Source organism: Primulina tabacum, chromosome 3 (assembly GCF_025594145.1).
Source record: "Primulina tabacum isolate GXHZ01 chromosome 3, ASM2559414v2, whole genome shotgun sequence".
In the NCBI taxonomy this organism is placed as follows: domain Eukaryota; kingdom Viridiplantae; phylum Streptophyta; class Magnoliopsida; order Lamiales; family Gesneriaceae; genus Primulina; species Primulina tabacum.
In genome coordinates this window covers 14620835-14644041 of record NC_134552.1, presented here as the reverse complement: position 1 = coordinate 14644041, position 23207 = coordinate 14620835, and the positions used below count along the sequence as shown (strand labels likewise).

Here is a 23207-nt window from a genome sequence, read left to right as displayed (position 1 = left end):
AATTATTATGAATTATTCAATTGTTCATTATTAATATTTTTTTAAGGAAAATTCGATATCGTTTAAATAGAAAGCATAAAGACATATTACTTGATTCGGACTATAAAATAATTGAAGAATTTATACATGAGTGCAAAGAAACTAGGATATAATTATAATTAGTTAGATCGATGCGATAAATTATATAATCGTACATTATAATGATCATGAACATTATAATTTTTTACTAGACAAAGCAAACAAAAACTTGGAAGAAACATATCGCAACCCGTGGATCACATTATACACCTATGAATTACAATACCTGTGAATTGCATAATTATACACCACGGACGTCTGTTTCCCAAGATACAACGGACAGACCCACAATGAAGTTGCACAAATCACTACGCTGGCGAACGAGATAGTACCTGAACTTTATCAATGGAGAATGTAGTAACAGAGGAACAGAAGCGCAACAAGCAAGACAAGAACGCAGAGATGTAGGAGAAAGTTGATTTCGGTGTGTCTTCTGACCTTGACACATCTCCTATTTATACATGCTGACATCAGCCATACGAACGGACAGAAGGTTGTCATCGAAAGACAGCCGCAGCACCAAAGGTTGCTATCAATAGGACAGTCGAAGCACCAACAGTCAAACCATTTGAAAGGTCTCAACGAGCGCGCGAAAGGTCTCTTTCGAAAAAAAATTACAAAAAATGACGTAGACCAACAACTAGACGATTTTTTGCCTTGATCGTCTTTTAGTCCCCTTTCCAAGAGAAGAATTGGAGCAACAAACTCTTCCAGCTCTACAGAAATAAGACAGACCATATGTATAGCTGTCAGGACTCAGGAAGCACCTTATTTATTTTCAATTATCTCGGATAAAAAGGACTAAAGCTAGTTTGAATTTATCAATCCTACATATCTCAGCCAGCAATGTGTTGTATACAATAATGTCCACAGAAGAAGGAATTTTTCGAAGTTTACTGAAGAATTGTATGGCTCTTTGACATTTCCTCATCTACACAATCCTTTCGATAGACTTCCGTATGTGTAGAAGCTAGGTTGATGACCCAAACAAGCCATTTCATCAAACAATTCCTTCTCCTACGTTTGCATAGCCACCGATAATTACAGCAGAAGTGATGGGACAAGGAATCAGACAAATTTTATGGATGTGATGCCTAAAAACCTCAGCCTGCTAGATTGAACAGTGGGCTGAAATCTACGGTATATAATAATTGTGACTTCATATTTAGACGCAATTTTGTGTTATATATCAAATTTATTCATATACAATATATAAATACTGTGGTAATTTTTATTAAATTAAAAAATAAACAATGAAGTAGTATTTTTAATAAATTTAAAATTAAACTTATTAATATTTGAAGTTGAAATGATAGGACAAAAAATAAAATATAAAGAAAAATATTATTATAATATAGTAAACTAATACAGTTAGTTTTTTAAAGTGAAAGCAAATCCAAAATTACATATAGTTAATATATGGTGTTTTTGTATTATATATAGTAAAAATTTATTACCATTATCACTTGTACTACCGGTAAATATAAATAATTGGTAATTATCACCATTTTCACACAGAAAAGTTTTATTCTATCACGATATGATAGTTGTGTTGTGATTAACTCGTAATTTTTTTACTTTCACTTTATTTTTAGTGTGATCAACTTTTGGAAGTTGTTAGATTTCTTTTCCTGAAAATTATGTCTCTTGTGAGACGGTCTCACAAATCTTTATCTGTGAGACGATTAACTCTACCGATATTCACAATAAAAAGTAATACTCTTAGCATAAAAAGTAATATTTTTTTTCATAAATGACTCAAATATGATATCTGTCTCATAGAATACGACCCGTGACACCGTCTCACTCAAGTTTTTTCCAAGAATGAATGAAATGGAGAATTACAAGTCTATACTCTCCATTTGATGTAATTTTCCCGTATCCCAACACTATTAAATGATACTGGTCTCTCACATTTTCATGAAAATCCCGTCGACGGCTAAAATTTCAGTCCAAGCGCGTGATACAAAATTCCAGAATTTGGCCTATTATCACTAAATTTTAGCATAGTTTGAAGCTTTACATTAGCGTTTATATTTAACATATTTTTCCAAGGTGACATGTTTTTGTTCAAGACACTTGTTCGCTAAAAGAGTAATGATATTACTAAAGAGTCAATGGCAACAATCTCATGCTATATATATTTGTGAGAAACAATTAGATAACGTACAATAGAATACAATATGAGGAAAAATAATATGAAAAATGAGGATCCCAACACCGAATGATGCCGAAATGGGTGAAACATATTATGTGAGTCAAAAATTAATTTTTTAAAAAGAGAATCATTTTATTAGATTTTTGGCCGGGAGGAAATATGTTGTTGCAATCTCATTCAAGTCGATAAATTTGTCGTTTCACTCATCGTCAGTGCCAAAATACCGGTCACCAAACTCACCCATACCAGGGACAACACGGAAATCTTCATTCAAACCGAGTTCAATCTCAGACGTCACTATCTTTAGTCGAGGAAAGCGTTTGCAAACTTCGTGTACTCCTTTAGGTGCCTGCATATACAAAATAATTTGGAAAGATAATTCGTCGATACTTGATCGGTTAAAGACTCAGACATGTCTAACAACAGTACTTTGCATGAACCAACAAGTAAATAGCTCTACGAGCTCAGGATTTAAAAAAAAAAAAACAATTTCTCTGAGCGAAAAAAGGAAAAGGAAAAGGGAAAAAGGAAAAAAACAAGGGAGAGAGGGAAAGCTCAAACTGACTTAAGAGACACTGAACTCACGGATATAAGATTAAGGAATATGATGTTGGACTCCGGTACACCCTTCTTAATAAGCAGAGTAATAGCTTGAATAGCAGAATTTCCTGCAAATGTATGATGATTCACAATGATAAATAGAATAAACATAAACCGTATCACACAAAAAAACAGTGAAAAACGAGTACTGGAGGATGTGGGAATATCGTTAAGTGGGATATTTAGGCCATTTCGAGAGAACATATACGTAGAAAAATTGTGCATGTAAGCTAATATTTTCCATTTTGAGTAAGGAGCACCATCTAAAACCATAAGTTTTTTTCTAATAATAAATAGATCTTAGAGATAAATGCAAAACGATAGCATATATGATATATAAGAGCACACTAATGAATTTTACAACACAAATGGGCTAACCTGTGCCTAATATAGGATCCAATAACAAGACTTGTCTATCTGAAATATCTGTTGGTAGTTTTTCATATATCAGCTGCACAAAAATGCAAAGCATTTGAATGAAAAAGAGAGTAAATTCAATCTAACCAAAAACACAGGCTTCACGCAAAAATGAGTCACTTTTCACTAACTTCTTGACCATTGTCGCCTTCCCTATGAATCAGAATTTTTCCGATCTTGATCCCTTTGCAGCATGCTCGCAAAGCATTTTCCATGCTCTCCCCACTGCAAAAGTTTGAAATTATTTCAAAAGCGAAAACCATAAATACTCGAGGCGTGAACAGAATCCATTAACCATCAAGTAGGCAACACAAGGAGACCTGAACTGAAGAGGAAGGAAAAAAAATGTAGGCAATACAAGAAATCCTCAGGAAAAAAAATGAAAAAAGTGGAAGGATCATCATTCTACCTTCTGATTACAGAGACACCACATAATCTCTTACAAAAGTCTACTCCAGTGTACATGGATCCTGCATAAGCAAAGCTCTTCATGTAAATATTGTGTAGCATTGTTCAGAATACAGAACTATTGAGAAATAACACGAAAATGACATGGATAGCAAATGCAACCAACAGACATTTCAAAAAAGATGCACAGTACAGCAGCAGCACAGCACTTTGCAAGTCAGCTTTAAGGGTCGTTGAGATGTGATCAGAATTCATAAGCCACATGATTGACGGAAATGTAGTTACAAGACAATACATCAGGAATTTCAATTATATGAATTGTAATTTTATGCTAGTTGAAAGGATACTATATATGGTACCCAGCAAACAAATAAGAAAAATTAGCAAAAAACAGAAGAGCAGAGCACAAGTTGAAGCAGGAAAAGAGAATAGATTAGAAGCAACGAATGCAGAAAGTGAGAGAGAATTTACAGCCTCGTAAAATTTCAAAGGTTTCAGATGAGTTAACCTCATAAATTTTCATAACTTCCCTAGTATAAATTATTACATTTCCGTGGATTTTTTCAATTTTTTTAATCATTTTTTGCTATTTTGTATTGAAAAATAAGCCTCTTCATCAACAACCAACAGCTATGTTTGAGTTTTACAAGGAACACTCAGTAACAGACTATGGCAGTGCCTTCGAAGAGTACATTCATTTTGAATTTTCAAGGAAAGATGATTGACTGATCATACATGATGGGGGCTGGCTTACCAGTTGGAGTAATTACAGGCTTTTCTGTGAACGGCAGATGCCCAAGACCATGTTCAACAACCTAAATGACATATGTAGAAGAAAGGTAAGTCCACATTTAAAAACCAAATTAGCAAATAACTCAGACAGACGGCTGCCTACCAAGCGAATCAGCCGGTCAGAATAAAATACAAAATCGTGTTTTGTTGCTTCAGCATCACGTATCAGTGTGTGCATGCCACGTATCTAGATTAGACAACAAGGATCTCAGATGCTCAATAGTGAATAAAAAGATTAATAAGTGACAGCACAACTATGTTTAGAAATTGTATCCATTTCGTAGAACCGAAGGATGATCGACTAGATAATTGATAAATATCAAAAGGTAGTAAACTGATAAATTAAATTAGTAAGAATGCCACTGTACCTGAAATGTTGATTGAATTACATATAAATTAGGATATATTTTACAAAGATCGTGTTGGCCAAGTTTAGTCCGAATATGTTGGACAATCAAATCAATAGCAACATGATTGTCTCCACCTCGCGGAATAATGATGTCTGCGTACTTCTTCGTCGGAAGAATAAAATCATCAAAAGCAGGCTTCACAAATTTCGAATACTGCAGACAGGCGACACCAGATATTAGTGATGTATTTATCACTCCAAAAAAAAAAACTGTAAATGAAAAACGAAATTGAGAATGGGTAACTCAAAAAAATTTGAAGATTGAAAATTAAATGAGTTCATGACTACGTCATACAAAGGAAATTTAAATTAAAAAAATTATAGAGATACAAACTACAAAGACACAAGGATAATTTAGCCAGTGGAGTAAAGTACACTTGGAAAACGACAAGTGCATCTCAAACATAAGATTGCTAATAGATGTTAACCATATATTATTATATTAATAGAAGTTTAAATAGTACTCTCAAGAAAACAAAAATAAGTCACAGAAAAAAGTAAAACCACAAAAATTTAGCGCAACTTTTTCAAAACAACAGTGAGTCCATATATGAAAGTGGAATCGTTTCTCTTAAAAATGCACGTACAAAGTAAGAGCAAATAATTGGTTAATTATTTACAAACAAGGAAGATGTATGTTTCTACCTGATCAAGTACCATACCAATGTCTCTACCCTTTTCTACTGTGTCACGCCTTATTCTTCTAGCAAGGCGCACATCAGCATCTGCACTGAGACTTTGATATTGTGAAAATTACCATTACAAGTGCTGTAAGATGATAGCCCAATGACAGCTCTTTGTTATGAAAAATAAGAAATATCGTTGACATGCTGAAGGCATTTATAGCCATGCAAAAACAAATGGAAAAGGTAGAAAGAGAACCTGTGTCAACAAATATCTTCATATTCATCATATCCCGCACACGAGGATCGTGAAAGATAAGTATACCTTCTAAAATAATGACATCAGAGGGGTTAACCTGTCAACCATTAATAAAGGGGTATGATTTAAAGATATAACGAAAAACAATGATTACTTGAATAAAATGTGCAAGAAAATTACTCTCCGGGCAGGAAAGATGTTTTTATAACTCTTGAAATCATATTTTGGAATATCCACCGGTTGACCAATTTTTAATTTCTCCATTACACACAATAATTGCTCTGTGCTGAATGCATCTGTCAAAATAAATCTATCAGAGGAAGCTCAAAATTCCTGTGATTAACCAAACCCAAAATTGTAAATGACAATCCATAAGGAAAACATTCACGTTTAAAAAATAATAAATTATACACTTGGTTGTTTATTCATATAACCAAGCACAAGTCTCAAGTCTCAACCAGAGGATTTTAAGGGCGCATGCTGAAACATAGCAGGAAGAGTTAACATATATAAATGCCGAATAAGCCAATTGTTGGCTATCTTTTATTTAAATTTTATTTTATGAAATTATCATTTTAATAGTTAATTGTGATATATTCTTACTAGCATTTTAATAATCTTATTATACATCATGTATTGATGATTTAACTCAGATTGCCATCGAAATAAATTTAGGAATAAGTTTGCTGATAGCCCAATACTACAAAATGAGTTGCTAAAAGATCCTTATTAGAATGCTTTTATTGCATTTGGATGATGATTAAAAGAAGATATTTGATCTAAGGAATGAATTGAAATGTGAATTTCAAATATCACCAATGCTGGATGAATTTGAATTTTTTTATAATTACTATTAAATTAAAAAGAAATGAATTTGAAGTCCTCTTGATTAAACTTATACTTACAATTATAATGCATTTGAAATCTATGATTTTCAAATGCATCATAACTATTTGTAATTATGGGTCGTAGTAAAGAATTTCAAATTGCACGTGTGCGCCATAAAGAGACTTCATTGTAACTTTGTGCAATAGCACTAGAAATTGATTTGGTGGCATATCTGATTAACTGATAATTGCAAGATTGTAATTTCGGGTTAGTTGTGATTCCTACAAAGTTATGGTGATTTTTCACTCTTATTTCTGATTGTCCTATGCATTTTGTCAGCAAATAATTTACAAAGAATTTCTGGCTACATCTATCTAGATATATTAAAAACACATATGGACTTTCCAAAATCCAAATGAGAAATAATACTTATTTGGAATAAGCAGAAGTCACCCAAGAAACAAAGAAAGTCAAGGTTCAAGGATGCAAATTTTCCAAGTTAAAACAGAACTAACCAGGATGGTCAAAGTTGTATTCATGAACTCTTTGAAGTTCATCAGGTGTCAAATTGTGATAAAAAGAATCCTGCAAAATTATCAATAAGTGTGTTAGCCATACAACTAGTTGTCTAGTTCACAATAAATTAGCAAAAATGTTAAAAATTACTTAAATACAACTATACAAGTTAAAATAATTGCACGCTCTCAATACATATTGCGCGCGCACCGCTTAAGCTAGAGAAAAAATTGAATGCAACAGCATTTCGAATTCAGACTAGAATGCGGGAGATATTGACAAAATAATTAGAATCCTTAAAAACAAAAGCAGTAATAATTTTCTTCCATACATCAACAGTTACGAAGTCATCAGACATCTCACTTCATAAATTAGGAAAAATAGAAGTTAAAAGCATAAGAAACACTAGTGGGTTATAGAATTAGACTTAACCTCTTTGATTCTGTAAAAGAAACCAGGAAACCAATTGTTGTGCAGGTTGTCAATGAAAATAAAGTACGAACCACAAATGTAGGTTCAAACTGCAGCAAACTTTAAAAGGGAAAGAAAGGAAACTGAATATTGTAATCTCATGAAGATTCAAATACAGTGTAATACCTGGTTGACAAGTACGACTCGCTGATCATGAAGCTGCTCAATAATCATATCACAAACAGTGGTCTTCCCAGATGCTGCGCCTCCAGCAACTCCTGAGAAGCAAAACATTCAAGATTACCAACAAGATGCCTTTGGAAAAAAGAAAAAGTGTAGGAGTTCATAGGAAAAAATATTACAGCGGACTTAAACTAGGGGTAAAGATATGAAACTACTTCAATTTCACCAGAAACTGATGTCAGCATCTGTTATGTGGCAGTTTTCTTTAAAAAAGAAATCAAAACAAGCATAAGCTGTTTAAAATGTAATTTTAAGATCAGCAATATCTGTACTTAACCACATACAGGCAAACCAAGAGGCTTGATTTAATTTATTGTAAAAACTCTTTACTTGTTCCAAGCAATATTTCATTGAGTCAAGTTGACTCACATAAATTCACCCTGATTTTATCTCAGTGAATCACAAGTTTCTTTACAATAGAAAACAAAAGGAAGTTAATAATGAAAAAAAACAAACAAACAAACCACCCACCACATGCAGGGTTTTATCAAAAACACAAATTTGAGACACTTCGTATTCAATTCATGGCAGGGGATGTTTTACGTCAATAGAGATCCCTTCTTCAATTTAGTTCCTGCAATTCATCTACTATTCCTACCCTCATTATACCACTTATTTGTTGCTTGCAAATTGCAAATTTCTGACATCCTGCAGACAATTTATACATAGCGAACAAGTAGAACACCTGCCTTGATCGACCCACTGACCACCATTAGCTGAATCAGTCATAGATGTGTGGTATTGCAAACAATGTAACAAATTCACCACAAACCAAAAAAGGCTTCAATTCATACAATTCCAAGTATTGTGGCCAGTGTAGTGTGTAATGGCGAAGCCAACAGAGCAAAAGATACTTTACAAAGTTTTCACATGCAGTCTATCAATCCATTTAACGCTAATATATTTGGCATGCATTGATATTCGATGCTGTGGAAAAATCTTTACACTTGTGATTTTCATTGCTGCAATCAGGATGCAAAATGGAAATTTGCAACCTTTGAACTAGCATATTTGGTGATGATATCAATTTTTTTCTAAATCGAGAGGCCAAGTATCACTTAGTGCTTGTCCAAATCTTCTTAAAGTGATTTATTTGGATCTTACTAACACAACAAAAGCTTAGAAAGACGACCAGGATTGGTCTTCCCTCCTGCATCGGATTACAAATCCAAGATAACCACAAATCCTCTCATTATTCATGAAAATAGGATGTATTTTACACACCTATTACAAATGGTTGCTTGACATCTTCAGTAGAAGATGTAACAGGTGGACCGACAATTGAAGAACTTGCATCTGCATTTTCTAAATGAAATCCAGAAAAGTGAACCCCGGATGAAGCTTCTATCAGATCTTCAATTGCCTTTGAACCCATTTATCAAGCTTTCCCTGCACTATCAAACACTCACAAGTAAGAATATGAAATGCAAAAAAAAAAAAAAAAAAGCATTGACCTGAAGATTTATGGAAATGGAGCCTTGAAAAATCATAGGATTAGCATGATTACGGCAAAAATCTTCTTTGATTCAAGAGGTAACTTGGGGCATCATTCATAAGAGAAAGCAAAGCCAAACGTGCATCTCTTGGTCTTGCAAAAAGGGATATATTCCAAGATAAGAGATGTTATCACGCAAGCAAAAAGATAAGATTCACTGTCACATCTATTCTTTTTTTTTTTCTCCCATACAAAAATCTAAATTTCCTACGGTGCAGATATTTTACCAACCACGGATAATAAGATCAAGAAACGGCACCAGATCCAACACATTAAAAAAAATGTAAACCCAGCCAAAGAAGCCACAAAAGGGGAAAAAAGAAGAAGAAGAAGAAATATTTTCATACAAACAAAAAATTTGGAAGCATCCTTCCACTGAACACTCAACATAACAATAAAAAGCTTCCCCAGGTATCCAGAAAGGAGGGAAAAGATAGAGGAAAGAAAGATCCAACATACCAAATCAGTAACAGAGAAACGATCCACTAGAACTAGACGTAGAGAACCAAATCACAACATCAACAAATCCAAGTTTCGCCATTGCTACATTGGCAGTTCTACGACCGTCAAATAAAATACTCAAAATACCCATTAAAATAAAGCAAAAGAAATCATCCGATTCAGATTGAAAAACACCACAACACAAACATATTTTTTCACGAACAATAATCAGATTCATGATAAGAAACGTGATCTTAGCGCTTCATACACAAAAAATTAATTCAATGTAGCAAAGTTTGTGTCAATAAGACATTAAATACCAGGTAAATAAATAATTTATGATTCTACAATCAATTGTTGTGGCCTTTTAGCTTCTTCGCCTCGATTTTGGGATTTTCGAACAGTGCAGAGAGGAATCAGTTGAGCACACCTAGGTTATAATATTAGACAACGCACTGCTGATGCAACGAATTTATAGGGACAATTTTTGATCTTAAAATTGCAGAATAGGGCTTTGTATTTTCCAAAATATATATTCGCCCACACATGAAAAACAAACTCTCTAATTTGAAAGAAGTTATAATGAGATATACTTCCTCTTCAAAGCAGTTCTCTAGCGATTTATGTGGAAATTGTTTATAATTATACACGCTTATGCAGGGACGGAACAATGATTTATTTAAAATTCGGGGTGCGAATTTGAATTTTTTGAATAATGTTATTAAAAAACTAAAATTTAGTATCTAATATTTACCCACAGTTTGTAATGATTAATTTTAATGAATAGTCCTAATATAATGTAATAAAAAAAAATATTTGTTCAAAATACATTACTCAAAAATTAAGAGTGACTATGTTAAAAATTTCCATTATTTCAACCATAGAGATAGCGGTGGAGTCAATATCTTGGTTCAGTGTATGCAATAATATACTAAAATTTACAAAATTAAAAAAATGGCATCAATTACTCGACGGCAAAAAATAATGTGTCATAAAGTTCGAATACAAACTACACATGGCCATAAGCACATGTTAAGTTGATAAAAAAAAATGAAAAATACGAAGAACGATGCTTACAGAACCTGTCATCAACACAAAATTAATAGAAAATATAAATTTTACATTCGAAAAATAAACATGAATTCGTTTGGGAACACAAAAAATACACAAAACTAACAAACAACTGAATGATAAAAAAATATTGAAGAAAAAAAGGGAATATAAAAATATCGGATTTTATAAAGAATATGGAGATGAAATAGTAACTAGTATGAATTAGAATGATTGTTAACTAAAGGGTATCCAGTGTGATTCATGAGGAAAAAACATTGTTCAAATGGTTATAGACTGTCCACTTAGATAGCAATAACAGGTAAAAAAAATTGAGCCTAAAATTTGGGACTGTAAAAGGAAAATTTGTTTTTTGTTTTTTGTTTTTTTTGGATTTATTGTGGTGAGTTAGGCATGTAATATTAAAAGACAAAAATTTTTAAAAAATTTGGGTCTAAAATTATTATACATATATATATGGCTTTTTTCCTTTTTTTTCTTTTTTTTTTCTCGCCCAGTGCAGACCTCATGAATGACCAAAGATCCCTATTTTTTACCATACCAATCAAATTCATTGAAAATATTTGAAATCAATAAAAGAAAAATAAGTGGACATGGCTCATTGAATTATGATTGTATATGTTATTCTGATATTCAAATTTGACAGAGATAAATTTGAATTGGAACAATTGACCACCATTTTTTTTTTATGAATTTTATTTATTTGGACTTCGAAAGAATTTTTCGATATTTCTGATTAAATCTTATTGTTCCTAGATTTTTTGTGGGAATAAATTATTATCCTCGTCTTCTACATAAAAGCCTTTTTTCCAATTCCGAAAAGGTTAGTCGGTCAAATAGGTGGGTTAGCAATTTCCCAACCCCGCACGAATGACTGGCCAGCTCGTTTCGATGGCTCTACCCGTGACGACGTGTGCTACACTAATTCATAGTACATATAAACCTGGTGTGTCACTAAAAACTCCAAAATTTGTGTAGATAACCTTGTCATGACCTGCTTAATATAACTAAAAATTGAAAATGTTAGTCGGCCAAATAGGTGGGTTAGCAATTTCCCAACCCCGTCTAAATGACGGGCCAACTCGTTTCGACGGCTCTATAGTACATATAGATCTAGCTCTATCACTCAAAACTCCAAAATTTTCACAAATGCTAATAGTTTGGTTCATGTCCAAAACATGGTAATAAAACTCTAATCTTCACCATTTTTTCGCTATTATTAATTTTCACAATTGATGCATAAAAAAAAATTACACAAGGACGTTTTACAAAAACCATGGATACAAAGACGGGTCTTCTTTAGGGTTGTGATTTTTAAATATTACAATTACTGTATGTTGTGAATATATTAAAAAGTGAGAATTTTCATGATTAGGAGATTAAAAACCACAATTCTTGGATGATAAAATGTTAATTTGTTAATTTTGATCAATTAATCGTCATTGGATCAAGCTAAATTATAAGGGTTGAAACAGATGAAAATTTCAGGTCATATTTATTGACGAATTACTCTAAATTCATGAAATTCTAAAATGAGTTTTAAAACATTTTGTATAGAAAACCATTTAGATTGCTTGATTTGTTATTACTTGAATGTTTGTTGATGTGTCATTGATCGGTGATTGCTTGAATATTCGTTGACGAACTGAAAATGATTATTTGTTGTTGAGTCATTGACTCAGAGTGAACAATCAAAGTTTTACATTATGTTGATTAAGTTTATTCATCTTGTATTGATGTACTTATTTCTACTGCGCCTATTGAGCGAGCCTTTTTGGCAAATGAAGCATTTGAAGACGGTAGTAAAATGGAGGATAACTTTGTTATCGATGGTTTGAAACTCTATATTGAATGTGATTTAGCTAATAATATAGATGTATATTTTATTATAGATGAATATTGTGTTTCAAATCTCGTATGACACAACTTCGTTAAACAATATAACGTAATGACTTATTTGGTAATATTATACAATTTATTACATTGAGGTCTAGCTCTCTAAATATAATTTTTGGATTCATCGCTGCATACCAAGTTTTACATCTTTATATGTAAAAATGAGTTAGGATTTTGCTTGATTATAGAGAAAACTAATCAAAGCTTTTTGTTGTGCTATTTGTGTGGTATACCAAAATTTTCAAAAACAACCATATGTCACACCGAAATTTTGGTATAAGAAAAATTACATCAACATCGTACCGATATTTCGGTATGATATAAATTTCATATCAAAATTTTGATATACCGAGACGTTGATAATACTATGTAAGTCGAAATTAGAAAAAAAAAATGACTTGTTCAACACATAACAGTACAATGCATGACATAATAGTACAATGCATGACAAAAACCTTCAAATAAATGTATGAAACTAAGACTTCGAGAAACTTATTCCAATGGAAGTCAAAATTTTGTCCATAGTATTAATAAGTCCCAATATTTTTTTCCTCTCAATTTCAATCAAATTATGCCGCAACAATCGCAATTAAGTCTCTCAACTCAATAATTTGGATTTTGTTCATTGGTTATCTAGACTTTGTATGTGAGACCACGTGATCTGATTTATGTTAATTATGAGTCGTAAATCAATTCATAATATAATTGTAATTGGAACTGAAAGTTGAAATAGTTTATTAAATTTTAAACTAGTACATGTAATTAAAAACAGTGAATTAAATTTAAAAATATTCCTTTAATTTTAAGGATAAAACTGTAATTTTTAAATAAATTCAATGTGTGTCTTGCTTGAATTTTTTTACATGTACTTTTATTGTCTTGTCTCTTCATATATCATAATATTATATTCAATTAGATTTAAGTAGATGGCAGAACCGTCTTATTCCTTATTATTTACTTTATGTTTGTTTCTTTGTTTTTTTTTACTGATAAGAGATATGAACACCACATAAAATCAGAACAAAAAAATAATTCCTCTCATTCCCCTTCGACTCCGAAGTTCCAACGTGAGCAAAAATTTTGACAAAAAATAAGTTCATACTTGTTGTATTTGGTAGTTTTCAATTTAAGACGAGTGTGTTAAATTATTGTTAATTGAGAAAGAATCGGAGAATTATGGATATTAAATCAAGGAGAGTGTATAAATCACTATGATCGGGTTTATTTCATCCTACCCATGTGGGCATTGTCCCCATGATAGGATGGATGATCAAGATTTGCCCATACATATATAGGATCCACTTTTTTTTTTTTGAAATTGTATGTGTGGCAAGATCTTACCCGTTGAAATGAAGTGAGGGTAGTGCCCACATAGATAGGATCTCATTAACCGTTGAGATCAATTTGAATTGTTATAACAAAGACTTTGATCAAGTGATTTCGAAAAAAAGAGGAAAATAATAATTGTGGTTATATTTTATAAATAACACTAGTGGATTAGATTATTTATCAGCTATGCTTGTAAGGCTCTATTTTGAATTTGGATGAGTAGACAAATTACGATTGAGCTTAAAAGTTATTGAAACTAAGTGTTAACGAGTAAAAATGAATGGTAATTGAATTGTTAGTATTAATATATAAATTGAATTGCAAGATAGAATATTGGTTGACTCAACTGAAATACATCGATAGTAGACAAATAAAAATAAGGTATGTTGCGACCGAGTAACATATACGACAGATATATGTATCATATGATGTATGCTTGATTGATTTGACTGAAAATATGAGTCTATATGCCTTATTTGTTGAGTTGATGTAACATACACGACATTCATGATTGTTATATCGATGTATAAAATAAACATTTTGTTAACACACATCATTTTATTCATACATCGATACATGACATGTCCGTTGAGCTATGATCCTTCGATACCTTTATATCATTGGATTTTGGTTATAGGGTTTGGAGCACGATGTTATGTTTGACATTATGTGGACCTTAAAAACATAGTCATTCGTGGCCCCTATGATTGATTGGTTGAGATTTAAGATTTGATAGCGCTTTGCCGATGCTATCATACGGATATTCCCTTATACTTGACTGAGGCCGGTGTGCCAACTCGAGCATTGATTTGATAGCGATTCGATTGGTTGAGTGGCATATCCCAGTATATATATGTATCTATATACCGGGACATGTCCCAGAGAGATGAGTTGTTTGTATATAGTTGATGTCAGTCATGTGTGGCTTATTTTATGATGTGATATGTTTATACGAGACTTTATTATATACTATTTTTAGTATTAGAATTATAATTGACACATTTTTGACTTATTGTAAAGAAATTTTTTTACTTTTTCCTGCTGTAATCAATTAACTCTAATCAAATTGTATTTTATTAACAATTAATATTTAAGAATCCCACATTAAACTACCAAATCATTTCTTTGGAAGTACACCTTGCCTTCATCGTATAGAACAAAGAGACAAATATTAATGAAAAAGATATTAATTTTGTAGTTCAAAACATACAGATGAGCTTACACTTATGGATTCTAAACTGGAGGAGATAGGAAATCAATTGAAATAGCGTGACAAGCAATATATCATTAACATGAATTACGAAAAACGTCTCTATAATTATATGATATTGTATACTTCTCATCTAAGTCTTAATGGATTTATTTTTGGATTTTAATCAAAATGTCTCATATCAATAAATATATCATTCAATCTATAAGCTCACGGTTTTCTCTGTGTATTTCAAATATTGGATTTTGGTTACATTCACAACAATAATTCCCTCAAATGAAGGACCAACATTCTTCTCATGGTCTCGGCAACCTCTCAATCGCATATGTCCATCCCGATGCCACTAATCTCCATTACATTCGGAGCACACGTCTTTTGTGAAACACTTGGAGCACCGTCAATCTCGATCTCATCACGAATTTATTAGGAGCTCTCACCTCCTTTGTTTATGTATCTGAGGATTCCACTCATATGTCTTGATCTCGATTATGGCTCTGATATCACTTATTATGTACAATAGAAGACATCTTTTACTCAAACTAATAAGTCTTTCGCGTGTATTTCCAATCCAATGTTAGGCTTTGTTCGTATTCCTAACAAGAACTTTGATTTTGGCTTAACCTTATAAATTTATTTATTAATATCTCCATTCAAGTGGTTATAGTCATTTTATTTTCTACAAGGTAGACTCATCGAGTAATAAAAGATAAGAGTTAAACTCATTGATGATTGAATATACAAGTGTGCGTATATATATAATATAAATTATAAAATATATTTTTATATACTATTATTATTGAAAATGAAACTTTTCATATTTTCGATCATTTGCCATTAAATTGATTTCAGCGAAGTTGTTATTAATAATAATAAAAAAACTTGAAAAGTATGTCTAAATATCATACATTCTTTTGATTATCAAAATTTTAAATAATAAATAAATAATTTTCAAGAAATCAAATTTTTTTTATTTATTAGATGAATAAATTTATATACTATTATTATTGAAAATGAAAATTTTCATATTTTCGATATTTTGTCATTAAATTGATTTCAGCGAAGTTGTTATTAATAATAATAAAAAAAACTTGAAAAGTATGTCTAAATATCATACATTCTTTTTATTATCAAAATTTTAAATAATAAATAAATAATTTTCAAGAAATCAAATTTTTTTCATTTATTAGATGAATAAATTTCGATTAAAATTTTCAATTTTTTTGATAACATGTTAAAATTATTTGTATTAAAATTCTAATTAAGACATACCGCAATTCACGACGACGTTCTTTTGAAAATTGAAAAACATAATATTATATAAAAAATTTATATTGTATTTAATATTATACTAAATATATAAAAGTAACATAAAACGTAAAATCATAACTAAAACTGTGGGGACCCGGACGTTAATCAGTTTTTAATCGTCACCAGGATCAATTTACTAATCAAGTAATTAGGGTCATAAAATTTTTTCTTTTTAATGCGGAATGTAGTGAAATCAAACTAATATACAACTCAGTATAAAATAAATTACAATTCTTGTACCGTCTACAAATCAGTAAAAACTAAGGTTCAACATCTAATTATCAAGTGCCAAAACCCTATTTACATCAAAGTCCGAAGTCTCCATTCTATCACGATCTCTCCTCATCTCCTGGACCCTGATCATGTCCCACCTGTTGTCATGTACACATACAAACAAGACAACAGCCGGATAATTCCGGTGAGAATATAATCCCAGTATAAATCAACGAAACATGCAATCATATAAACAAATATAAAGCATGTAACAGATAACAGCAATATGTATCAAAATCTGAAACATAATCAATATCAGACTGTCGACAATACTCGTAACTCTACAATTCAGACTAGACTCAATCCTACTCTAGGGATCCCGGTTTCCAGAAGTTGGCATTCCCATATCGACCAACAGTAATAGAAAAGACTCCAGTTCTATCCACGTCGATAGGGTATCGATCACCAGTAATAGAAGAAACTCTGATTTTATCCACATCGATATAGTATCGATCACCAGTAATAGAAGAAACTCCGATTCTATCCACATCGATATGATATCGATCATCAGTAATAGAAGAGTTACGAAACGATCAACATCGATACAGTACCGATCACCAGTAATAGAAGGAGCCACATTCCTATCCACATCGATAGCCAATCATCTGGTGACAGACTTTGGCACTATCGCCAATACACTATCTTGTGACATCGTGCAATGTGCCCGTGGCGATCCCGCCACTATCAGGCACTTCTGTCACCAGATTACTCGTCTAATACCTGCTATCTATAAATCAAGAGAACAAGTACATCAATCAAATCAATGCAAATACCAATGCAATAAAATAAAGTATGTGATTTAGGGAAACTCAAGTCTAAACCGACTTAAGTCGATCTCCCGATACCACATTGACTTATACCTTTCGTTCGTGGTTTCGGTCTGGAATTCAAACTCTGTCAATCCCTCGATCTGGCAATGGCAATATCAATAATATCATATTAATATACCGCTCAAACCAATTCCAATCTGATCAATAATTCAAAATCAACGGTATAACCGCACAATCCCGATATCCCGATCAATGTAACATCACCAGATAATAATTCCCTCAACTAATAATCGATACCAATACAATCTGATATCATATCTCAGTCAATTAACTTCAGAAATCATAACAATTCCATAATCAGTCTGTTTCTTAATCTGACTTCGATTCTGTGATGACTAACATGTCCAGAACATCATATATGAATTCCATGCAATTCTGACAATATCATAATTTCAAAACGTAGTAAAACTTACGTCCAGTTGTAGCCTGCGTTGATATGAACACAGTACCGAAGTCAGATTCAAAATCAGACGGACGGATTTTACACAATCGCGATCCTAAGATTCAAGGACAATTTTTTTTCCAAAGTTTCCCCTTCGATTTCTCGTTTTCTGAAGTTTACGTATTTGCTTATATATATATATACGTAACATGCATCAAGGCAAATGGCGCACCCTTCACGCGACACGTCTCGCGCATATGCGCGACGCACTCATTCGGCGCATATGAGCGAGGTACTCAAATTTCTGCCCAACTCTCTGCCACCCTCGCGCACATGCGCGAGTTCAGGTCGCGCATATGCGCCCGGCTGGTCGCGCATATGCGCGGGAGCTCATCCTCGCACATACATCTTTTTACACGTTATCTCAAATCGTGTCTCGGTTAATCCTTTCATAATCACATAAAATTATAAATAAATCATCGTTAATTACAGTGATTAATTCTCGGGCATTACATTTCTCCCCCCCTAAGATATGATTTCGTCCTCGAAATCACATGCAATCTATCATATCAATAAGGTATGTAATAAAACTGAACAGAAATTTACATCAGTGAAATAATGCTGGGAATTCTCGTCTCATATCTGATTCAGTCTCCCAAGTGGCTTCTTCAACGCCATGACGAGTCCATTGTACTTTCACCAACGGAATCATCTTCGTTCTGAGCTGTTTTTCCTTACGATCGATAATCCGAATCGGTTTCTCGACATAACTCAATGTCTCATCCAGCTCGGTCTTGTCGGGTTGAATAACATGAGAATCATCAGGGAGATATTTCCGCAGCATTGATACATGAAAGACATCATGTATTCCAGATAATTAAGGCGGTAATGTTAGTCGATATGCACGATCTCCTATATTTTCAAGAATCTCATAAGGACCGACATATCGTGGAGACAACTTCCCTTTCTTCCCAAATCGGACAACACCCCTGAAAGGAGAAATCTTCAGGAATACTCGGTCTCCTGCCTCGAATACCAACGGTCGTCGTCGAAGGTTGGCATATTTGGCTTGTCTGTCCTGGGCTGCCTTCATTTTCTTCTGGATCAACTTCACATTTTCTGTCATATCTCTGACCATATCAGGTCCAGTCTCAGGAACTTCAGAGATATCATCCCAATAAAGAGGGGATCGACATTTCTTTCCGTACAACGCTTCAAAAGGCGCCATCTCAATACTCATTTGATAGCTATTGTTGTACGAAAACTCACAGGGAGGCAATGCATCTTGCCAATTAGTGCTAAAATCAAGCACTACAGCTCTCAGCATATCTTCCAATGTCTGAATCGTCCGCTCCGACTGTCGTCAGTCTGTGGATGATATGCGGTGCTTAGATGTAACTTCGTACCGAGAGCTTGCTACAGGCTCTGCCAGAAGTGCGAAGTAAACCGAGGATCACGGTCTGAAACAATCGACTTCGGCACTCCGTGCAGTCTAACCACTTCCTCGACATAGATATCGGCCATCTGATCATATCGGTACGTCATCTTGTATGGAATGAAGCATGCGGATTTGGTCAATCGATCAATCACGACCCAAATCGCATCACAACCTCGGGAGGAACGGGGCAACTGTGTCACAAAATCCACGGAAATGTGATCCCATTTTCATTCAGGAATAGACAAACTCTGTAACAGTCCTCCAGGTTTCTTCCTCTCAGCTTTCACCTGTTGGCAGTTCAGGCACTTGGCTACAAATTCAGTAACATCAGATTTCATTTGCTTCCACCAATACTGTGTCTTTAAATCATTGTACATTTTCCTGCCACCAGGATGAATGCTAAAACGACTGTTGTGCGCTTCTGTCAGTATTCGTTGTCTTAATTCCGAAACATTTGGCACAACAAGACGATTATTCACATACAAAATACCATTTTGAACCTGATATTCCGATCGATGTCCATTTCTGACCATAGCAACCGACTTCTGTATATTCTGATCAACTTTCTGAGCTGCTTTAATTCTCAAAATCAACTCTGGTTCAGCTTGAATAGTATATAATCTCATAGATCTCCGATCTGTCTCAAATACTAATCCAGACAAACAGCAGTCTTTAATCAAATCCGAAACACCCATAGTCGATAAGGATAGAGAACATACCTTTCGACTCAGTGCATCAGCTGCTGCATTGGATTTCCCCGGATAATATTTGATTTCACAATCAAAATCTTTTAATAAATCAAGCCATCTTCGCTGTCTCATATTCAATTCTGACTGTGAAAACAGATATTTCAAGCTTTTATGATCAAAATAAATTTCGAATTTCTCACCGTAGAGGTAATGTCGCCATATCTTCAAAGCAAAGACTATGGCTGCCAATTCAAGATCATGAATTGGGTAACGAGATTCATGGGGTTTCAGCTGTCTCAAGGCATAAGCAATCACATGCCCCCGTTGCATCAAAACACAACCCAATCCGCGGTGAGATGCATCACAATAAACAATAAAATCACCAGTACCTGACGGGATAGTCAGCACTGGTCAATCTTTTCTTCAATTCGAGAAAACTGGTCTCACATTCCTCAGACCAAATAAATGGAGCATTTTTCTGAGTCAACTGTGTAATCGGTTTGGCAATACTCGAAAAATCTTTAATAAATCGGCGATAATATCCTGCCAAACCCATAAAGCTGCGTATCTTTGGTACAGATGTCGGTCTCGGCCAAGAAATTACTGCCTCAACCTTACTGGGATCAACTGATATACCATATCCGGATATAATATGCCCCAAAAACACCACCTGTTTCAACCAGAACTCGCATTTCGATAGTTTAGCATATAATTTCTCCGCCCTCAAAATTCGCAACACAGTTCTTAAATGTTCAGCATGCTCCATCACATTCTTTGAATAGATCAAAATATCATCGATGAAAATAATCACAAAATCATAGAGATATTTCTGAAAGACACGGTTCATTAATCCCATAAATACCGTTGGTGCATTCGTCAAACCAAATGGCATGACAATAAATTCATAATGTCCATACCTGGTTCTGAATGTTGTCTTTGAGATATCAGAATCCCTGACTCTCAGTTGATGGTATCCAGATCTCAGTTCGATCTTGGAATACACCGAAGAACCCTGCAACTGATCAAATAAATCATCAATACGAGGCAATGGGTATTTATTCTTTATCGTTGCCTTATTCAGTTGCCGGTAGTCAATACAAAGTCTCATCGACCCATCCTTCTTCCTTACAAACAGTACTGGAGCACCCCAAAGAGATACACTCGATCTGATATACCCCTTGGCCAGTAAATCCTTCAACTGTTCTTTCAACTCTTTTAACTCGATCGGTACCATCCTGTACGGAGTCCTCGAAATCGGAACTGTTCCTGGCATCAATTCAATGCTGAAGTCTATCTCTCGAATCGGAGGCAATCCAGGAATCTCATCTGGAAAGACATCAGCAAACTCACACACCACTGGCAAGTCCGCCAATGATGGGCTCGACTTCAGTAAATCAACTGAATATACCAGGAATCCATCCGCTCCTTTCTGAAATAATCGAGTCATATTTATTGCAGATATCAAAGGAATTCTAGCTCGAGAACCCTTACCGTAAAATTTTCACTCCTCAGTCATTTCAGGTCTGAATCTAACAATCTTGTGGAAACAATCGACTGTATCCATGTACTTGGTCAACGTATCGATACCGATAATACAATCAAAGTCAGATATCCCAAGCACAATACAATCTAACTCAATTTCATGCCCATCATACTGCAGTATACACGATAACAGATTTCACTGACATCAAACCCATCCCCAAAGGAGAAGAGACAGACACTACCGCAGATAATGACTCAATAGGCAAAGAATGCATCAAAGCAAATCGCTCAGATATAAAAGTATGAGATGCACCAGTATCAATCAATACATAAGCAGGATAACTAGAAATAAAACAGTTACCTGCAACAACATCATCAGGTGCATCATGTGTCTGCTCCTCAGTCAAAGCGAACACTCGGGCCTGCTGTCTAGGAGGCTGGCTCGCTGTCTGGCTCCCTCCTGGCCTCGGCTGTGACTGGGTAGGCGGTGCTGGCTGGAAGGAATGAACGGCAGCAGATCGTCTCCCTGTCTGAGCCACTGATCTAGATGACTCAACGGCCTGGGATCCCTGGGCACTTCGCTGTGGACACACTCGGGCAAAGTGTCCATGCTGTTTACAAATGCGGCAGTTGCCGAACAATCCTCGGCACTGTTCTGTGGAATTTTTCCCTCCACAAGTGCTACAGTAAGGTCCTGTATAACTCTGGCCTTGACCAGTCTGTCTCGAGCCACTCGAACTGGATGAGCTACTTCCAGATTTCTTGAATTGCTTCCTCTTAGCTTTCAGGAAATCTTTCTTCCCACTACCACTGTCGCTTTCACATCGAGAAGATGGTGGAAACATCTGTGATCTTGGTGCTGCAGGCACAAACGAAGCCTCTTTCTGTCTCATCAGACCGGCTTCGGCTCCCTTGGCTCGGTTCAAGGCATCAGTAAAGTTGTTTGGCCTCCCGGTATTCACCAAGGTAAAGATTTCAGGATTCAGGCCATTTATGAACTGGTCCGCAACGGCCTCATCATGTTCAGCTACGTGAGGAGAAAATCGGAGCAGTGTAGAGAATTTGGCCACATATTCCTCAATATTTAGCTGGCCCTGCCTCAAGTTTGCAAACTCGGCTCCCTTGTCCTTTCTATACGACACTGGAAAGAACCTTTGATAAAATTCAGTTCTAAAGACATTCCAGGTGATAGTCGTACCTCGTTGTTCCAAGGCCCGCTTTGTGTTAATCCACCAGTTCTTTGCCACATCGTGTAACTGGTGCCCTATCAGTTTCACCCTCTTCTCATCAGTATAATCCAGGGACTCAAACAACATCTCGATATCATCTAACCAACTCTCGCATTCCACTGAATTCTCCGTACCCTTCAGAGTTGGTGGATGGAACAACTGAAATCTCTTTAACAAGGTCTCCATTGGAGTGGCTGTAACGTCCATTGGAGGATTTGAAGTACTACCCTGTTCAGGTACACTTCTCGGAGGCATATCTGATAATCAAAAGGATTAGTAATCCCAATTACAGCAGATCAGTTTCAATCCTCCTCAGATCATCTTACAGCTGATCCATTCCAGATAATACACAATACCATATCAAAATTAGATATTTCAGGTAAACATGTATT

General features: G+C 34.4%; 1 protein-coding gene across 5 annotated transcripts; it reads right to left on the bottom strand.

Annotated features, from left to right (window-relative positions):
* Positions 1–2192: 2192 nt before the first annotated feature.
* On the bottom strand, positions 2193–10149 carry LOC142540674 (uridine kinase-like protein 3). 5 transcript variants are annotated; one of them, XM_075647002.1, is made up of 15 exons: positions 9999–10149; positions 8967–9131; positions 7686–7777; positions 7088–7157; positions 5925–6040; positions 5745–5841; positions 5508–5587; positions 4822–5016; positions 4557–4640; positions 4416–4476; positions 3663–3723; positions 3385–3478; positions 3215–3287; positions 2822–2904; positions 2193–2585 (listed from the first exon to the last, which is right to left on the bottom strand). In XM_075647002.1, the coding sequence occupies exons 2-15, from the start codon at positions 9115–9117 to the stop codon at positions 2436–2438; spliced, it is 1407 nt and encodes a 468-aa protein (XP_075503117.1). In that variant the 5' UTR covers positions 9118–9131; positions 9999–10149; the 3' UTR covers positions 2193–2435. The 5 variants fall into 5 exon arrangements, with proteins under 5 accessions (XP_075503117.1, XP_075503118.1, XP_075503121.1 ...); XM_075647003.1 differs by having other exon boundaries at positions 8967–9136; positions 9999–10136; XM_075647006.1 differs by lacking the exon at positions 9999–10149 and adding an exon at positions 9250–9928.
* Positions 10150–23207: the final 13058 nt, after the last annotated feature.